The sequence below is a fragment of the Sebastes fasciatus genome, chromosome 19 (genome assembly GCF_043250625.1).
Source record: "Sebastes fasciatus isolate fSebFas1 chromosome 19, fSebFas1.pri, whole genome shotgun sequence".
In the NCBI taxonomy this organism is placed as follows: Eukaryota; Metazoa; Chordata; class Actinopteri; order Perciformes; family Sebastidae; genus Sebastes; species Sebastes fasciatus.
In genome coordinates this window covers 12,793,671-12,812,323 of record NC_133813.1, presented here as the reverse complement: position 1 = coordinate 12,812,323, position 18,653 = coordinate 12,793,671, and the positions used below count along the sequence as shown (strand labels likewise).

Below are 18,653 nucleotides of genomic sequence, written 5' to 3'. Positions count from 1 at the left end.
AAACGTTTACTTATTTTATTCTTTTATTGTTATTTTTAGGTATGTTAATTTTAATACTTATTTATTCTATCCTTTTTAATGCACTGATGGGAGCTGGGAGAAACAATATTTCGTTTCCTTCTGTGTATGCAAATACTCAGTGAAATGACAATAAAGTGAATCTTGAATCTTGAATACAGGATGGCGTCACATCAAACTTTTTTTTTTTTATTGAGAAATTTACATTATAATATGGCATTGTACAGAACAGTCCACAACTACAAGGGAACAGACAAGCCTGGAAATTGGCGTACATTGCATAAGAGTGTGGATGAAGAAAGAGAAAAAAAAAAAAAAACACAAAAGTAAAAGAATGTGTGAATAGTGCTAATAGTGCTATAGAGGTTCTCTGTAAGGTTAAAGTCCTCAACTAACATTGAAAGCTTCATAGCATTCTTTTTCTTCATATGTTTCAGAGATGAAAAGTAAAGACACAGCTCCCTTATGAAAAACATAGAAATTTGGTCTTGATTCCAGGAATCTATTTTTATGTATAAAACACTTTCCAAGAATGATTATGGAATTGAATGCCATAATCATGTTGATCTACAAGTGACCTGTGGAGGACAGCAACACGCCTCTGATGCGTCTAGTCTGCCGCAAATCTCAAAAGAAGAATAAGATGAAGAAGCAACTCTCGCGAGATTACGCGTCACCATACAGTACTGATCTAGCTTCTGCTCCTAGCAACCGGTGTTAAAGTATGTTATCGTATAAAAGCTGTTTCTCAGTGATAAAGGACTTTTTTTTAGTACGCTTTTACAATATGTAACGCCAAAATATCACACTATTATTGTCGCTAGAAGTCTGGATCATTGAAGAGATATAATAAGAGAGATGCTGCAGTTAGCATAGCTAAGCTACATGCTAACGTTAGCTTGAAGAACATCTTTTACTAAGTGTTTATTATTCTTTAGTCACGTTTGTCTTCACAGTTAGCTGACAATGAAGTGTCACTACGAGATATTGGGTGTGAAACGAGACGCAGGAGACGATGATCTGAAGAAAGCTTATCGAAAATTAGCTTTGAAGTGGCATCCAGGTGAGTTGTGGTAGAGATCTGATGATAGGATGATGACAGCATCTCTGATGTAAAGGACCTGGAATAATACTTCATTTAAAATCACTTTTCTGAAGTCATATATGTGTAATTATAAGCACAGAAGTATTGTTATTATTGGTAAACCATCAAAAATGAATAGTCGTCCTATGTGCTATCTCAGAGTGACATGTTACACTACATTATGATGGTGACAGGTGTAGTATATCTAGTATATTATGTTGTATTAAGATAAGATGAACCTTTATTAATCCGTGGAGGGAAATTCAGGTGTCAAATCAGCAACATCAGCAAACAGAATGAAACACAGGAGAGGTAAAGGTATACAACAATTATAAAAACAATAATAGAGATATAAAAGATACAGGGTGAATGGGTGAACATAGTGTGTGCAGTCATCAATAAATACATGTAATATGTACATATGTGCAGTCTATAAAGTGGTATATAGGATGTATAGTGTAAAGTCAGTGTGATCTGCAACCACCAGATAGTGCATGTTTAAAGTATTGGCTAGTGTAATGCCCCAAACTTAGTATGTATTACATTAAAGCCTTATACTGTTACGCATGCAGGTACACCTGTCAGTTAAGTGCATGGATAATATAAATATAAAAAGTACAATAAATACCTCTAGAAGGTATTGGAGGTATTGCATGTATGCTTTCCAAGTGACAACAACTAAAAGAAAGCACTTTTTAAAAATGTATTTATTAGTTTATTTGACGGGGACAATACATAGGCATTGTTACACTTGATTAAAGTGCAACAGATGCAAGGTATATAGGACTTCTAGCCATAGGTAATTTGCAGACCGTGTCCCTGGTTAGGCTTTTAAGAAAAAGAAAATAAATTAAATTAAAAAAAATACAGAATAGCACATCTTACATAAAATCACATAATACAACATCGTAAATGACAATCAATTTACATTTATTTATTTTTTATATTGTAGTTGTCTCTAACACCTTAATACATATCGATTACATAGTATTTATTTACTAATGTGCCTTTGAAACTCGTCTTATGTCTTTCTCGAAAATTGTAAAGATGCAACACTTGAAATAAGGTATATTCCTACGGATGCACCGTTCTGACTTTTTCAGTCCCAATACCGATAGAGATACATGGGCTTTGGGTATCAGCCGATACCGAGTACCGATCCCATACCAGTGTTTTAATTACTGAGCTGTGTGTCTCACTCTGTGGAAGTGACTGGGATCATTCTTTAATGTGTAAGGCAACATCAGGCCTGACTTAAACATTGCTGTCTTAAATTTGTAAAACTAAATGTAACAAATTAATACATAGATATAAATTGACTGAATTGTTGTTTATTATTAAATAAAAAATCATAAAAAATCAAAAATAAACAGGAATTATTCACATCAATTACAATTCAAGTGTAAACATTTTTACTGCAGCAACAAATTGGTCAAAACTTAAACAGGAATTGAAATTCCAGTATATAATGTATATAGTATATAAACATAAAATTTAATTGAAAAGATCAGCCCCATTGTCACCGATATCCGATTCAGTATTGGTGCATCCCTGTACATGTTTATATATATATATATGTATGTATATATATATATATATATATATATTCCTTTTGCTTTCAGTTTTTCATTCTTGCATCAACATGTGATGCTGTTAACTCAAACCTGACAAAAATACAATAAAGCTTTCAGCGAAGTTTTCCACTCGAACAACAGCTGTGTTTTCCGACTGAAATTTCCAGATAAAAACTTGGACAATTCTGATGATGCGGCGGAGCAGTTCAAGCTGATTCAGGCAGCTTATGATGTCCTGAGTGATCCGCAGGAGAGAGCTTGGTGCGTACAAATTTATTTCAACATGTGCAGCCAGTATCACAATATCTGAACTATTGTATGTGCAAACAGTGCGGGTTTAAAGTATGCCTTAGTTTGATGCCCCTGTCTCCTTCTGTGTGGCAGGTATGACAATCACAGGGATGCTCTGATGAAAGGAGGAGTCAGTGGAGATTATGAAGATGACAGCATTGACCTTCTGCAGTACTTCACGGTCACCTGCTACTCCGGCTTTGGAGATGACGAGAAGGTTAGTGTGGTGTTTTCAGTCCTCTTCTTCAGACAAGGAAAATGATAGAATAGAATCCGGATCTCAATCTGCCAAAGACACTTCTTTCAAACATCCTCTGGAATCTCATTTTGTGGAGGATAAATCTGTGTTTATTTTCTCATTTCTTATTCCCTCTTGTTTTAATCCACTCTCTGTCCCTTAGGGCTTTTACGTAGTCTACAGGAATCTCTTTGAGTCCATCGTTAAGGAGGAGATGGAGCAGGGCAAGGTGGACGATGACGAAGATGAGGAGGAGTTTCCTCCCTTTGGAGACTCTCAGAGTGACTATGATAGCGTAAGCCAGCACCACACTTAAAACACTTTTCTCGAGGATGTTCCTCCGTTTGATGATGTCAGAGTTGTTTATATATCTCAATTACTTGAATAAAATAGTACATTTTCTGTGCTACTTTCTCTAAGTGAAAACAAAAACTAAAGAGCAACAAGACTGAAATATTAATAGCGAACCAGAAAGATTTTTAGTCGGCTTGTGTGCTTAATCAATCTCTATTATAATATTACAGGTGACGCACGTGTTTTACGGCTACTGGCAGAGCTTCTGCACTCGTAAAAACTTCGCCTGGAAGGAGGAGTACGACACAAGGCAGGCCTCCAACCGCTGGGTGAAAAGGGCCATGGAGAAGGACAACAAGAAGACCAGAGAGAAGGCGCGAAAGGAGCGCAACGAGCTCGTGCGACAACTCGTCGCTTTCGTCCGCAAGCGCGACCGCCGCGTGCTGGCCCACAGGAAGCTGGTGGAAGAGCAGAACGCCGAGAAGATCAAGAAGGTGGAGGAGCTGAGGCGGAAGCAGAAGCTCAGCCAGGCCAAGTAAGTATTGGATGGAGAGTTGGTGTGATAAATGTGACATGTCTTCCCTCGTACTCATAATACTCTACTGTATGTCCGTTTCCAGACTGGCAGAGGAGTACAAGGAGCAGAGCTGGGCGGCTATGTCTGAACTGGAGAAGGAGCTGCAGCAGATAGAGGCTCAGTATGGAGAGGAGTTTGGAGATGCATCAGAGAGTGAGGAAGAAGAGAACAGCGAAGAGGGAGGAGGTCAGGGAGCTTCATTTATACTTCTGCATTAAAGGGTTGTGTTGCACTTATCAACATCAAGGATGTCAATAATTCCCACAGATTTGAATTGGTAGGTGATGTTTGATTAGAAGTAGATCGTCGATGAAGAATAATGTACTTTTTTCTTGTTTTTGTGTGTGTGTGTGTGTGGTGCCTTTTTAATTCTTTTTCAATGTATAAATATTCGTTCACAGATGCAGACCAGCCCGATGGAGACAAACTGACAATTGATGATTATTATGATGATCTGTACTGCCCAGCCTGTGACAAATCCTTCAAATCAGATAAAGCGTGAGTAACCTCCCTCTCACTCCACCTACTGACTGTACCTGCTATCCTCTGGACCTACATGCTCATTCGCCTCGCTAAGCTGTGATCAATTTTAGCAACTTTAAATCAACAAAGGGTCCATATGCAGCGGTGCAACCTCAAATGCATTCACTTAACTGTTATTGATTTCAGTTTGTGGTATTAGAAAAAGTCACATAGAGCTTATTTTTACTTAATAAACAGTAGGTGTGATTCATTCTTACTCTTTACTCGGTGATACTGCATATTTCAGGCAAATGATATAGTTTTGAAATGATTCATTTCCGTGGGTTTAATTCCTTAATTTGTCTTTGGAAAAATAGAATAGATAATACTAATACAAATCTGTAAACCACATTTATACGCTTCACTAAATTCACTCCATTAAATCTGTGTTGTTAATGCAACCCCACTTTTCCTTTTCCTCTCTTCAGTATGAAAAATCATGAAAAATCCAAAAAGCATCGGGAGATGGTGGCGTTGCTACGGCAACAGCTGAAGGAAGAAGACGATTCCCTTGGTCTGAACGGAAAGGAGGGAAGAGCAGAGGAAAATGGACAGGAAGACGAGGAGGAGGAAGATGAGGAGGAAGACAAGCCTAGACAAAAGTGTGTAGCTTACTTACTTTTCACCTGGTTGTCATTATGATGGTTTAGAAGATCTTGTTGACACGTCCGAATTTGATATATCATTTCTGTTTCAGGCTGTCCAAGAAGCAAAAGAGGAAAAAGAAACAGCAGAAAGTAGTACAGGTGAGCAATATCTTTTCTTTCTTTCTGCAGCTGGACCTGGTTTAGTTCTGAAGTGAACCTTTTCCTAAAAGCCTTTCTCTTTTCATGCTCTCCTCCTCCATAGCAGAGTGCTCCAGTGGTGGAGGAAGTGGAGGAGGTAGAGGAGAAACCAATAGCGACCACCTGCGAGGAAGATGCCCCCGAGAAGTCAGAGGACACTACAGAGCCTGAGAAGCAGGACGATCCACCTCCCACAGAAGTCAAGAGGTCGGTCCAGTTGACATGATACAGGGGTTAGGATTCAGTATATTGCGATATGAAACAATAGGATTTGCAATTCTGAATTTAATGATTTTAATTCCTGAATTAAATGGCAGGATAACATGAGTCATTTGAGAGTTTTAAATGTAACGGTGTCTGTCTTGCAGTTAAGAATGTGATTTCTAACTTTGCTATCATCTCAATATTGCCTCAGCAGCTCTGGGAAGACAAAAGGAAAGAAAGGAGGAGGAAAAGACAAACCGAAGAGTGTCAAGTCAAACACGGCAGAAGAACAGATTCCTGAGGTTTGTACATGTCATCCCTGGAGCACTCTATAGACATTATTTACTGTGATAAAATGATCCATGCTTAAATTATTATATCACATGTCCCCATTTCCACCTCCAGAAGGAAGTAAACCTCCGCTGTGTGACCTGCGACACAGAGTTCTCCACAAGAAACAAGTTGTTCGACCATCTGAAGAGCAGCGGTCACTCCATCGCTCTCTCCGCAAGTGCTCCTCACTGCTCCGTGAACAAGAGCAAAAAAGAGAAGAAGAAGAACAGATAGCACATCTGGGCGGATGAACCCTGAAAGAGTTTGACTCCTACAGGAACACAGGAAACTCTGAGAAAGTCTCTTGGGGAGGAAGATAAATTAAAAAGAAGTGGACTTTTAATGGACTGGTTGGCTGACTGAGAGCGGATAGTTTTCTTTTAATTACACAATAATGAGATGTATGTGTGAGTGATTGAGACTCTATAAACATGTCAGTACCTTTCCCAAGTAACTTATGAACATCTCTGTACTGATAAACCAGTGGAGAAAGAACATACGGGATGCACCCTATTATCAGATCCTTTGGGAATCTTCTCTCTTGGTTTCTCAGGAAGAGCTCTGTAGTGGTATTACTGCATCATAAAAATAAAGGTGGTACTGCACGTTGGTATTTATACAATATCTCTGGAATGATTTGCATTAAGGCCTCTAGTAACCATGTCCAACAATAAACTACTGTATATATCCGTACTAAACACGCACATGTATCTTAATATTTGCTCATATTCAAGCAAATATTTCAAAGCACAAGTATTTGTTACATCAAACTTGTTACATTCAGATATATAGCCTCCCTAACAATCATAACAATGTTGTTTTAGATCTAAACGGAGCAAAAATGAATTCAAGGTCAGTTAGAAAGACATATGTAGTGATGTTTGCGTAGTGTATTGAATTGATTATGAGACCTCACTGTAAAAGAAAAACATGTTCGAAAGCAGGACTGACTTCATAGTTACAACATGCAGATCATATTTAAGTGTTAAAGGTCCCTGTTACGAAGTAAATAACAGTCTTCCACATCAGGACAAAAATGATTAACAATTACATTTTTAATATTTCAAAAGATTTACAAAAATGCAGTCGACTGCTGAGTGCTCGTGGTTTATGGGTTTGGTTTGGTTCTTGGCATTGAGTCACTCTGACCCGTTCATTTTCTGTCCATGTTGGACGGCCTTGTTAAAAACTGCCAGGAAGAAAGCTTCATCCTCCTTTGTGATGCACATGGGGGGGTTGGACACGGAAGGTCTGAAGTTGTGAGAGAACAAAAAAGATATTAACCAGAGGCCTGAACTACGAAGTAGGATTTTGGTAGTTTGTCAAAAATTTTCTGAAAAAAAGTCATGTATAGTATGTCAATGATTTCATGAAAAAAGTCATAGTATAGTATGTTGAAAATTTTAGGGAAAAAAGTCATATTGAAAATTTTCATGAAAAAAAGTCATATCATAGTATGTCGATAATTTTCTGAAAAAAAAGTCATAGTATAGTATGTCTAAGATTTCATGAAAAAAAGTCAAGTCAGTCAGCTATAGTATGTAAAAAATTTCATGAAAAAAAAGTCATGTTGATAATTTTGTGAAAAAAAGTCATAGTATAGTATGCCGATAATTTCATGAAAAAAAAGTCAAAGGCAATCGGTCAAAGTTATAGTATGTCGAAAATCTTATGAAAAAAATGTCATAGTATTTTGTGAAAAAAAGTCTCGTATGTTGATAACTGGTTGGAGGGTTGTGGGTTCAATCCTTATGTGACACAGTCTGTTTTCAGGTCTAACTTCTAATGACGAAGTCAAATATACGAAGAGAACAGTTCTAAGAGCGTGTGGCATTGGTGGCTTGGTTGCTAAGTTCTCGGTTCTGGCTGTGGCAGAGCAGGGTTCGATTCCCACCCTCGCATCGATGCCCGGTGCCCGACAGTGGAGTGAGACGAGCGTCTCCTCCCAGAGATACAACTGGGGGGTTATGCAACAGAAAAACGGAAATTTAGTTTTACTATGCTGGGATGCATCATCGGTGATGTTTTATGTGTTCAGGGAACTTTAGTTGTTGTCCAAGATCCACTCTCAGCGGCTGTGGACAGTCGGCATTGTGGTAGGGAATGGAGCTTCTCTCCAGCCTTGAGGAACGGGATGGTTTTCTTCCTGGGAAACAGTCACCACAGCCTGAATGGCTGTGGTGACTGTTTCCGCAACTGCCTTGAGCACCTGGTCGTGGCGCCAGCAGTAACGTCCATCGGCCAAGACTTTTGTGCTGCTGAGGAGATGCTGAAGGAGCTGCAGAAGGGATCCTCTACCACATCACATACAATTGAATTACACAAAGACTATCATATATACCTTTTCTCCATAGCCAGTGTGTTCATCTTTCCGTTAACAGGAAACCAGTTCACAGCTGGCTGTGTTAACCGCAACATATAGTACACATAGAAATTAACACTTGAAGCAAACAGTTCAGGCAGTTTATGAGTGCAACAATTATCATTCATTCCACATAAGGCAAGGTGTCGTATGTTTAAAGCAAAGCGGCCGAGTACCGTTTATGTACAGGTCATTATCAAAATATTGCTTCATCTGTCAAATAAAAATATTCTTGGGTGACTCGCTGATTGATCGTTTAGCTCCATAGAAAATCTGGTGAAATATATTAGAATATATTAGAAAAATAAAAGGGTTAGGGTTATACATTATATAGGTTAGGGTTAGGGTTATACATCATACAGGTCAGGGTTAGGGTTAGGGTTATACATCATACAGGTCAGGGTTAGGGTTATACGTCATACAGGTCAGGGTTAGGGTTAGGGTTAGGGTTATACATCATACAGGTTAGGGTTAGGGTTATACATCATACAGGTCAGGGTTAGGGTTATACATCATACAGGTCAGGGTTAGGGTTAGGGTTATACATCATACAGGTCAGGGTTAGGGTTAGGGTTATACATCATACAGGTTAGGGTTAGGGTTATACATCATACAGGTTAGGGTTAGGGTTATACATCATACAGGTCAGGGTTAGGGTTAGGGTTATACATCATACAGGTCAGGGTTAGGGTTAGGGTTATACATCATACAGGTTAGGGTTAGGGTTAGGGTTATACATCATACAGGTCAGGGTTAGGGTTATACATCATACAGGTCAGGGTTAGGGTTATACATCATACAGGTTAGGGTTAGGGTTATACATCATACAGGTCAGGGTTAGGGTTATACAATTTTAATGGAAAAAAAAAGTCATAGTATAGTGTGTCGAAAAAAGAGTAAAAAAAGTCTTGATATAGTTTGTCAAAAAAAAAAGTCATAGTATAGTATGTCATGAAAAAAGTCATAGTATAGTATGTCATGAAAAAAGTCATAGTATAGTATGTCATGAAAAAAGTCATAGTATAGTATTGTTAAAAAAAGTCATACTATATAGTTTGTCGAAAAAAAATCATAGTATAGTATGTAGAAAATGTTATGGAAAAAAATCATAGTATAGTATGTCAAAGATTTCATGAAAAAAAGTCAAAAGTCAGTCAGTCAAAGTTATATGTTGAAAATCTTATGAAAAAAAAAGTCATGGTATAATATGACATTATAATATGACATTTTTGGTATGGCTTTCTGGTATGACTAGCAGCACATGGTGGTTAATAGGAATGTTTTCAGATGCATTGGAGGTGAATGACGGCCGATTTGAACAACATGAATATGTGGCAAGACTTTGAGGTGCGGGAGCTTTTGGCCGTTCGCGGTGAGGAAGAAATTTAGCGGCAGATGACGGGATTGTGACGGACAACGTAGTGCAACCTTAAACGAACATAAGGATTAATGAGAGAGGCATCCGACCACCATACACAGAAACACACCATGCAAGCCGACCGATCTTGTTTAACTTTTTAAAACTTCCAAATAAACCTGCAAAAAGATTCATCTGTCGCCTGTTCCATCTGATATAAAGTAACAAACCCAGTCGTAGTTTATTACATTATCGAGCAATTGGTGGCATCTGAATTGTTATGACCACGGATTAACCCGAACCGAAGGGTTCAACATAGCTCAGATAACCCTAGTCCGACCCCGGTCATTAGTGTGAAAGAGGTATCAGGACTTCAGAGGAGCAGAGGAGGATGTGGTGCTGCTGAGTATGTGAATCAGAGATATTGTGCTGAGCTGTGGCCGCTAATTGGGGATATCCTGAATACGGCAGGAAGGAAGCAGTTGGCCGTTCATGAGTTGCCTTTCCACTGAATGAAGTTACATAAAATGACTACTTTCCCCATGTTCTCAGGGCTAAAAGCGTACACCCTCCACTGTGTTTCTCCATGATTCTGAATGTGTTCTCCACAACCACACCAGCACAGGACATATGATACACTAAAGATGCTAAAGCCGGCATGACAAGTCTCACATCCTGTCAGTTGTACCTCTTAAAAGATCCTTTCATAAAGACAACAAAAGACAGCTTGAGCATTTGGGATTCATCAGACACTGTCACAATCAGATAATGGAAGCTTTCTAGAAGAGACAAGAAGCAACAGGCTTTAGGGGAAATTTGGTCTTTTTGTTTTTGGAGAATCACAAACACAATACCAACAGCGAGAGAAAGACAACCGGTCCTCTTCACCACTGGCTAAATCAAAGATTAAATTAACCGATCAATAGACAGAGAAGAAGCAACATCAACTTGTTTCTGATGAAAACACAAAAGAAAAAAATGAAACCCCAGAAGCTAAAAGTGTGATAAAATAGTATTTATTTCACAGACACATACAAGGACAGGAAGAAAAAAACAGCTTATGGTGATATCTGTCGTACACATAAAGCAAAAAAAAAAAAAAAAAAAAAAAGACTATGTACATCTGAGAATGGATGCCTGAGTGTAATTTGAGGTTTAAGAAATAAAACCAACAGGCTCCATCTGCCATCACATACTGCAGAGGAACATAGAAGAACTGAGTATACCACAAAAGTGTCCACACAAAACAAAGAAAAAACACCACTAGTGTGAAACAGAAAGGTGGAAATCCATAGTTACTCACCATACAGACGGAAACAACAGATCACTTTGAACGTGAAATATAGGATGGACAGGGTGGAAAACAGTCACTGATACTGCACATGGCCCACATAAAATTCAATCTGATGGAGCGTTTATAAAAATTTGACTCGGTAAAAGTGTCTGAAAAATGTATCTTAAAATAAATCTTTTTTAAAAATTTACTTCAGACTTTTATGCTGTTCAGATTGGAAAAATATTAACTCTGTTACCCGAGAAACTGAGCACTGTAAAAACTGAAAAAATGGCTTTTCTCATGTCAGTTATAGCACTTTCACATTTACTATATTATTAAATGACTACCATAATTTGCGTACAAGTTATGCTGTATTAAACTACATGTAGGGATGCATCGATTTTTAAGTTTTGACCTATTTGTTGCTGCATTAAAAAGGTTTACAATTGAATTGTAATTCCTGTTAATTTTGCGCACGATTTATTATTTTAATACGATTCAGTAAAATTGTATCAATGTATTTAGTTGTTACATTTTGTTTTTACAAAGTTAGGAAAGTAATGTTTAAGTCCTGCCTGATGCAGTTACTTCCACACAGTGAAGCATGCAGTTTATTAATTAAACACTGATATCGCTATCGGTATCGGGACTGAAAAAGTTGGATCGCTGCATCCCTATATTAAACAGCATATACATTATTTTAGTTGCAATGAGTGAGCAGGTAGCAGGCTCATTATCGTGATTATGGTCACATTAACGAGACCGTGAAGGCCTAGAAAAGCATGGAAAAATGAATTAAATGTCCAGGTATTAGAACTGACGAGCATTGAGGGAAATGACTGGCGACTTAATATTTGGAGGTAATATTATGATTAAAAAAAACAAACACGTACATTCAGTCATTACTGGCCCATCCATTAACAATTTTCAAATCCAGTTTAAAAGAATGAATTTGGGGTATAATTTAGGTTTTGTTAATAGATTATGTTTTTCTTTCCTGTAAATGTTTTGTTTTCACGAGCTCTAAACATTCAGATACTTTATGCTTTTATAGCTAACATCTGATTTTCTACTCCAATTTAAACAGAAAGTGAAAGTTTTTCTGTCAATTATCAATTGAATAATTTGAAAATGAAACAACAGGAAGAGCCAGAAAAACAAAAGTCATTCATCTGACTGCAAAGAAATGATGGAAACTGAACATTAAAGTAAAGCAAGTTGGATGAAGACGAGTTCAGTAAACACATTGCCCATACAGTAATCGTACAGTAACACAGCTTCATATAACTGGGGAGAAAGACACAAATACACAATGATGGGAAGGTTCTCCAGACATGGATTATCCTCAGACACTCGCTAATACTATTTCTCTGTGGGGAATCTCCCTTCAGTCACTTTTGGGATTTTTTACATGGCGACGTTATGCTACACAAACCTCAAAAGCGATTTAATTTGATTATTAACGGAATATTTATTGGCATTTTCTCCAATTATATTCCTTGAAAGAAGGATCTTTTAGTTTAGATTATTTTTCCAATTAAATAAAATGCATGTTTTGTCTAATGGGTTTTACAATTGAACTGTATAATACTATATATATATACTATATATACTGTATTATATAATGAACTGTGTTAACAAATCAACACGACTGAGTTAAACCATGTCTGTGAAACCTTCCCCTTATAATATGTTTTTTTTCTCTACATATAAACATCATTTATAATAACATACATGAAATGTATTTTGTGTGATATACAATAATATACAAAAAAAAAAGCTTCAACTGGATCCATGCATAATATGTGGAGCTAGCTTGAGAGAACATACAGTTGTCAAACTGGAAAAAAAGTTTGACTTAGATGCACCTTGTGTTTCTGATACAAACTACACAGTAAATCAATCAATCGGTCGATTGGTTGATAACTACACAGCTTTGGATCAATAGAACATAAACCATCTATGGAAGCCCATTTCCGCCAGTAAAAGAAAGAAAGAAAAAAAAAGATGAAAAACGAGTCTTGTGATGAAGAAAAAAAAGATCCTTGTAAGTCATTATAATGACAAGCTTTCTTGAAATAATGACTTGGTATATCAAAATAATGATTTAGTATGGCAACATAATGAGAAACTTAGTTTACTTAGTGTTGCAACAATTAATGACATGATGATTATTTTGAGAGAGCTTCTCATTATTGAGATACTAAGTCATTGTTTTGAGATATCAAGTCATTATTTCAAGTTTCCCATTAAAATTAAATTTATTTATTTATGTTAGAGCTGTTTTAGTTAACGCAATAATAACTCGTTAACACAAATTTGTTTTAACGCCACTAATTTCTTTTACGCATTAACGCAACTGCCGATTTTTAGGTTGTAGCGGGCTCAGTTTTAAAGCTAGAGTGAAGATACTGGCATCATATGAAACTAGAAAACCTAATGAATCCACTGGTGCCAATCATATCATACTAGCTTGTTGCAAAGGAGCCTAAATAACTCTCCAAACTTACGATAAAATTGGCAAGGAAAAACTGGCATGGCCATTTTCAAAGGGGTCCCTTGACCTCTGACCTCCAGATATGTGAATGAAAATGGGTTCTATGGGTACCCACGGGTCTCCCCTTTACAGACATGCCCACTTTATGATAATCACATGCAGTTTGGGGCAAGTCATAGTCAAGTCAGCTGTTGTTGCCTGTTGGGCTGCAGTTTGCCATGTTATGATTTGAGTATATTTTTATGCTAAATGCAGTACCTGTGATGGTTTCTGATTGACAGCCCTAATTTATATAGCGTCAAATCACAACAGAAGTTATCTCGAGACACTTTTCATATAGAGCAGGTCTAGACCGTACTCTAATTTACCCAATATTATAATGACACACAGGATTTTTTTTCATCACATTGGCGTTAATGGGCTTCCATATCCACCAGACCGACAGAAAGAGAAAAAAAAAATATCTATTTTTTTTTTATGTGAGCACCCCACTCAAGCACTAAAGCCTCTCACTTCCATCGGTTACAGACAGGACACAAGGTTTGTAGGTGTCAAAAGCAAAACTAAACCAGATATACTGTTCTAGAGGTATTTAGGGCTTTTCATACGGTGGCCACCCAGAGACCATTAATTTTTTTCGTGAGTCGGTGGGACGTGAGACACGAGTACAGTGAGCGAGAGTCGCTCTTGTCAGTTAAATCGTATTGGTGCCCATCTCATGTTCACACCCACCAACCAACATGCTCTGATCCAGCTACATAAACTCATTAACTTTCATGAGATAACTGACCAGTTGGTGAAGCCGGCAATTTACTACTGTAAGCTTAACTGGTGCATACTGTTTCTCTTGTTATTTAATGTGTTGTACAAGAACACAATGCTACTGAATGTTTCCATAGTAACTAGCCGCAAACCACTTCATTTGGGATTAAGTGGTGATGGTAGCAGTGATTGAGAGAGCCCACTAACCAAGTGAAAAGAACCCATGTCAAAGTTAGCTGTGAGTTGCACTAGTAAGCTTTCTGCATCCATTCTCATTAGAACTAAAATTACAGTAGCGCTGTCAGTGATACTTGTTCATGAGAGCAGTTTCCCAAAAGGTCTTTTAGGTATTATTCCTCAAACTACTTTGATGGAAAAGTGCTTAATACATTTCTTTAGCAATCTGTCTTTTTTCATCTTAATGTACCATGCGTTTCTACCTTTAAATCTACAACCTCTTTCTTTTTTTCATTTTATCAGTATAGGCAACCTTTAATAAGCTTTTGTATCTAATTAAAATATGCCTCTTATTGTTACTGTATTCCTCTCATCTGCAGGTAACCTGGCTGTATAACCCCAGACCAACAACTTACATGAAACACTGTGAAGTCTTATCAAGTTAAAAAAGGGGTTATAGTAACTTTAACGGTGTAACAATGGCCTAGGGCTGAGAGTGTATTAACGTATTAGCCGATCGACTACAATTTTGATATTCGATTGCTTGTCATATATCATTTTATGTGCCAAATATTAAAGTTGCACCGACTGGAATTTAAGGATTTGCTGCTTTTTCTCAGTTTTTATATCGTTGTAAATTAAATATCTGACAAAAAAATGTGCTTATAGGTGCAACAAAGCCCAATCTCCACCACACCCAACCATTCCCATCACTGGTGTGTGTCCAGAAGTGAAACAGGGATGAAACCTTCAACCACAGAGGGCAGCAAAACACTGCTTTTCAGCCTGGTGTTTTTTAAGAAAGAAATGTAATGGGCACACAATGAGAGAGAAGTTATTAGGGGTTGTTTGGAGTCTAGACAGGACAGCTGAATGTCTATGGTTTAATATTCTCTGGCTAACTAAATGTCTATGTAATGTCATAATGCTGGTGGTTTGTGAAAGGCCAGTATCTCTTTTCTTATCTCACTCGCCCCATGTGTGTCTTCACACACATTCAGTAGCAATGGATGGATGGATGGATAGAAAGAGGTATAACAAAAGATCACCTGTGCTAAAGACACCAGACAACGAAAACAAGCATATCATGCAACATAAAAATCACTTGTCATAAATGAAATAAAGTCTAGGCAACCCAACCCGCCCCACCCTGGACCTTGTTCTCCATGTCCATCCCTCAATTCAGGCCTCCTGCCCCCTCAGCTGAGACCATTAATGCCCGTAGTTGCTGCTTTGGCATCAGATGCACACACAGAGAGACTGGCAGTTATGCTTCCTTCACAGCATTGAGTCGGTCGGTCGGTCAGTCGATGTAATAAACGGACGCACATTAATCTGTGACTTCTCCCGATGAATCTCAAAAAAAAAAAAAAGAAATAAAAAGAACGTGAGGACTTCTGGGTGGGAGAAGAGATTAAAGTTGTCCCAGAAAAATCTTTCCACAAAAACAAAAAAAGCCTATGTTCTCTTGTTTGGCAGCTGCACTTCTTTACTCGTTGCTTAAAAGTTCAAAAAATGTTGCTCGTCTCCAAAAAAGGGCGAGGAGTCAGTCCACCTGAAGCAGCACTGGGTGTGAGTGAACTCAAATGTCCTGATGCAGCGTCGCTCCTACAGTCCGCTGAGGACTGAACTGCAGTGAAAATGTTGAAGTGATCATAAAAGAAACAGAGTAGGGTCTGTTTTCCCTGTCCCCATGGACAGCAGGTGGAGTCTGCTGATGCATTATGGGTAGTGCAGTTAGATGTGACCACTGAATAGGTCACAGGGAACTCTTGCAAAAACATACCCGTCAGTCAGCTTTTATAAGCTGGGCAACTTTAACCCTACTCCGCAAAGGTCCGTGTAGGGGTTCATCCCTGTCTCGGATCCTGGTTAGACCCCGGCTGATGCATTCTGGTTAATGTAGTTGAATACGGACAGTCAGCTTGCTACTGTGGTGAAGGCAGAGGCTGACTCCTGGGAGGAGCCCTAGAACGGGCTGACACGGAGAATATGCTTGAAATCAACCTGAGAAGAGAAAAAAAAGGAAAAGAAAAAGAGAAGAGAAGAGAGGATGGAGAAAAAGAAGAGAGGAAATGAAAGGAGTAGAGTGGAGGAAAACAGAAGAAAAGAAGGCGACTTTAAAAAACATGTTTAAATCATAATGTAATTAAGTGCTGCCTTGAAAGTACAGATTTAAATAACAGAGCTCGATGAAAGATATGCAGGCATACTTACAGGGTTATAATCTGTGTGTGTGTGTGTGTGTGTGTGTGTGTGTGTGTGTGTGTGTGTGTGTGAGAGCCTTATAATCACATGTTGGCTGACTATCTGAAGGGTTGTCTGAATGTTGTTTATAGCAGCACTTTGAACCATTTCAGTTCTCACTAAGGCGGAGCTTTGCTACGCTCTTCTCACTGGCTTGACTCCCATTTGAGGGCATTTTATGGTGCTCTTATAAATCTGAAAGTGGTGACACTTAATTAGGATTTTAATTATCGTCGCCACAGAGGCTGTTCGCCATCCAGAGGTTCTAAAACTATCTGCCAAACAAGCTAAACTAAGAACGTAAACCGCCATGTGTGGCCATCGTTGGGGGACTCAACATATTCCCAGCACATGTGCGACGAGACAAATGTGAGCGGGAAATTATATCCGACACAAGAATGTTTAAGAGAAGATATTTCGACAGAAAAACAAGATTAAAACTCAAAAAACAAAACTATAAAAAAAAGCTCAATGTCTGCGTTTATGTGTTTCTCACATTAGATTGGCATGGACTTCATCTTGACCATAGAGGTGAGTTCCTGTTTGGTCCCGTGATCGCGCCGCCTCTGCCTCACCCTGGAAAAGTTACACAATACGTAAGTAAACAACGACAAAAACTAAAAAATGCAATGTTTTGAAAAAACTAAATCTTTCTCGAATACAGAGAGACAGACCACACAGCCGTGGCCTGTGGATGTGGGATACGTGTGTGTGTGTGTGTGTGTGTGTGTGTGTGTGTGTCTTACCACATGATAAAGATGAGGGAAAGGACGGTGGTGAGAATGACCACGGAGAACAAAACCAGCAGAATCACCAAACCCAAATTACCGTCATCCTCAGGATGTACAGAATCTGAATGGGAAGAGAGGAGAAAAAAAACAGCAGGGGATGTCAACAAAACAAGCCGGGTGGGAGATACAGAGAGAGAGAGCTAAAGCATCAGAGAGGATGAGAGCTGACTCACAGATGAAAGGTTGGAGATCAAGAGGGAAAGAGAGGAACAGATGCACGATAGAAGAGACAGATGTAAAAAGTGTGGTGAAATAAAGAAAATAAAAGTTGAAAACCAAAAACAAATATAGTTAAGGGGATAGTTTGGGTGTTTTGAAGTGGGGTTGTATGAGGTACTGATCCATAGATGTTCGGCATGCCCCCAGTTTGAAGAAAAAGACAGGAGTACCGACACTGGAGTAAAGCAATGTGCTACTGTGGACGGGGCCGGCAACATTTTCCGATGGCAAACTGAACTGAAAGTGAAACTTATCTATACTGTTTTTGTCAACTGAGTCTCGTGGCTTTGAAGAGAGCATATGTAAGTTCCACTCTCAGATGAGTTCCCGTCAGAAAGGGCTGTCTGACGGCAAGATAGCGCGGTGAAAATATTCTAAATATAGCGTACACTAGGGCTGCACCATTATGGCCAAAATGATAATCACGATTATTTTGATCAATATTGATATCACGGTTATTTATCACGATTATTCATTGATTTTAGCGACAACATATTTTCATTGCACAATGCTGTGCTACATTCCTTCTAATGTACAAATTAGGGCTGCACGATGTTGGAAAAAACAGACATTGCAATATTTTTTTTCTGCTATATATATTGTAATATGAAAGAAATACAGGAATATTCACCCTACGCTTTTCTTAGCTACATTTGAAAGTTAAATGCTTCAATCTGGTGCACTTCAAGAGCAAAATTCGAAACATTAAGAGCTAGATAAACATTTTTATGCTCTCAATTTAATCATAAACACACTGGTTGTACAGATAATATCTATACCCAAAAATGAATCCAAAACATCTCGATCTCCGGCTGGTGGTTAGCTGTTAGTTTAGGAAGCGCTTGATTTGATATGCAGAAGAGTTTTCTATGAGCAGCACGCACATTTTACACATCAATATCGCTGGTGATCATGTTCATTTAATTTTTGGAAGCCAAAATCGTGATTGCGATTAGCGTACATTTAAACTGATATTGATTTTTTTTAGGTGGGTCTTTCTTTTAAGTGGCTGAAATGTGTTTTGCTGCCGGCCCCGTCCACAGCA

The 18,653-nt window shown here is 38.3% G+C and overlaps 2 protein-coding genes across 5 annotated transcripts in view; one reads left to right on the top strand and one right to left on the bottom strand.

Annotated features, from left to right (window-relative positions):
- Positions 1 to 678: 678 nt before the first annotated feature.
- On the top strand, positions 679 to 6,542 carry dnajc21 (DnaJ heat shock protein family (Hsp40) member C21). 4 transcript variants are annotated; one of them, XM_074617696.1, is made up of 12 exons: positions 679 to 1,081; positions 2,844 to 2,937; positions 3,061 to 3,184; positions 3,369 to 3,500; positions 3,730 to 4,034; positions 4,120 to 4,262; positions 4,478 to 4,574; positions 5,027 to 5,200; positions 5,296 to 5,344; positions 5,451 to 5,590; positions 5,802 to 5,889; positions 5,993 to 6,542. In XM_074617696.1, the coding sequence occupies exons 1-12, from the start codon at positions 985 to 987 to the stop codon at positions 6,152 to 6,154; spliced, it is 1,605 nt and encodes a 534-aa protein (XP_074473797.1). In that variant the 5' UTR covers positions 679 to 984; the 3' UTR covers positions 6,155 to 6,542. The 4 variants fall into 4 exon arrangements, with proteins under 4 accessions (XP_074473797.1, XP_074473796.1, XP_074473795.1 ...); XM_074617695.1 differs by having other exon boundaries at positions 5,799 to 5,889; XM_074617694.1 differs by having other exon boundaries at positions 5,448 to 5,590.
- A 9,276-nt stretch (positions 6,543 to 15,818) lies between these two features.
- il11ra (interleukin 11 receptor subunit alpha) overlaps positions 15,819 to 18,653 on the bottom strand; it is a 54,206-nt gene continuing 51,371 nt past the window's right edge. The window contains exons 10-12 of the mRNA XM_074616952.1: positions 17,345 to 17,450; positions 17,095 to 17,174; positions 15,819 to 16,358 (exon numbers count right to left, since the gene is read on the bottom strand). Coding sequence (XP_074473053.1) covers positions 17,096 to 17,174; positions 17,345 to 17,450 — 185 coding nt within the window. The 3' untranslated portion in view covers positions 15,819 to 16,358; position 17,095. The remainder of the gene's footprint in view (positions 16,359 to 17,094; positions 17,175 to 17,344; positions 17,451 to 18,653) is intronic.

Excerpts from the sequence above, each read along its gene's own strand:
- dnajc21 (XM_074617693.1), top strand. The coding sequence starts at position 985 with ATGAAGTGTCACTACGAGATATTGGGTGTGAAACGAGACGCAGGAGAC. Across the intron at positions 2,938-3,060 it reads GATCCGCAGGAGAGAGCTTG|GTATGACAATCACAGGGATG; the intron begins GTGCGTACAAAT and ends TCTGTGTGGCAG. Across the intron at positions 3,185-3,368 it reads GCTTTGGAGATGACGAGAAG|GGCTTTTACGTAGTCTACAG; the intron begins GTTAGTGTGGTG and ends TCTGTCCCTTAG.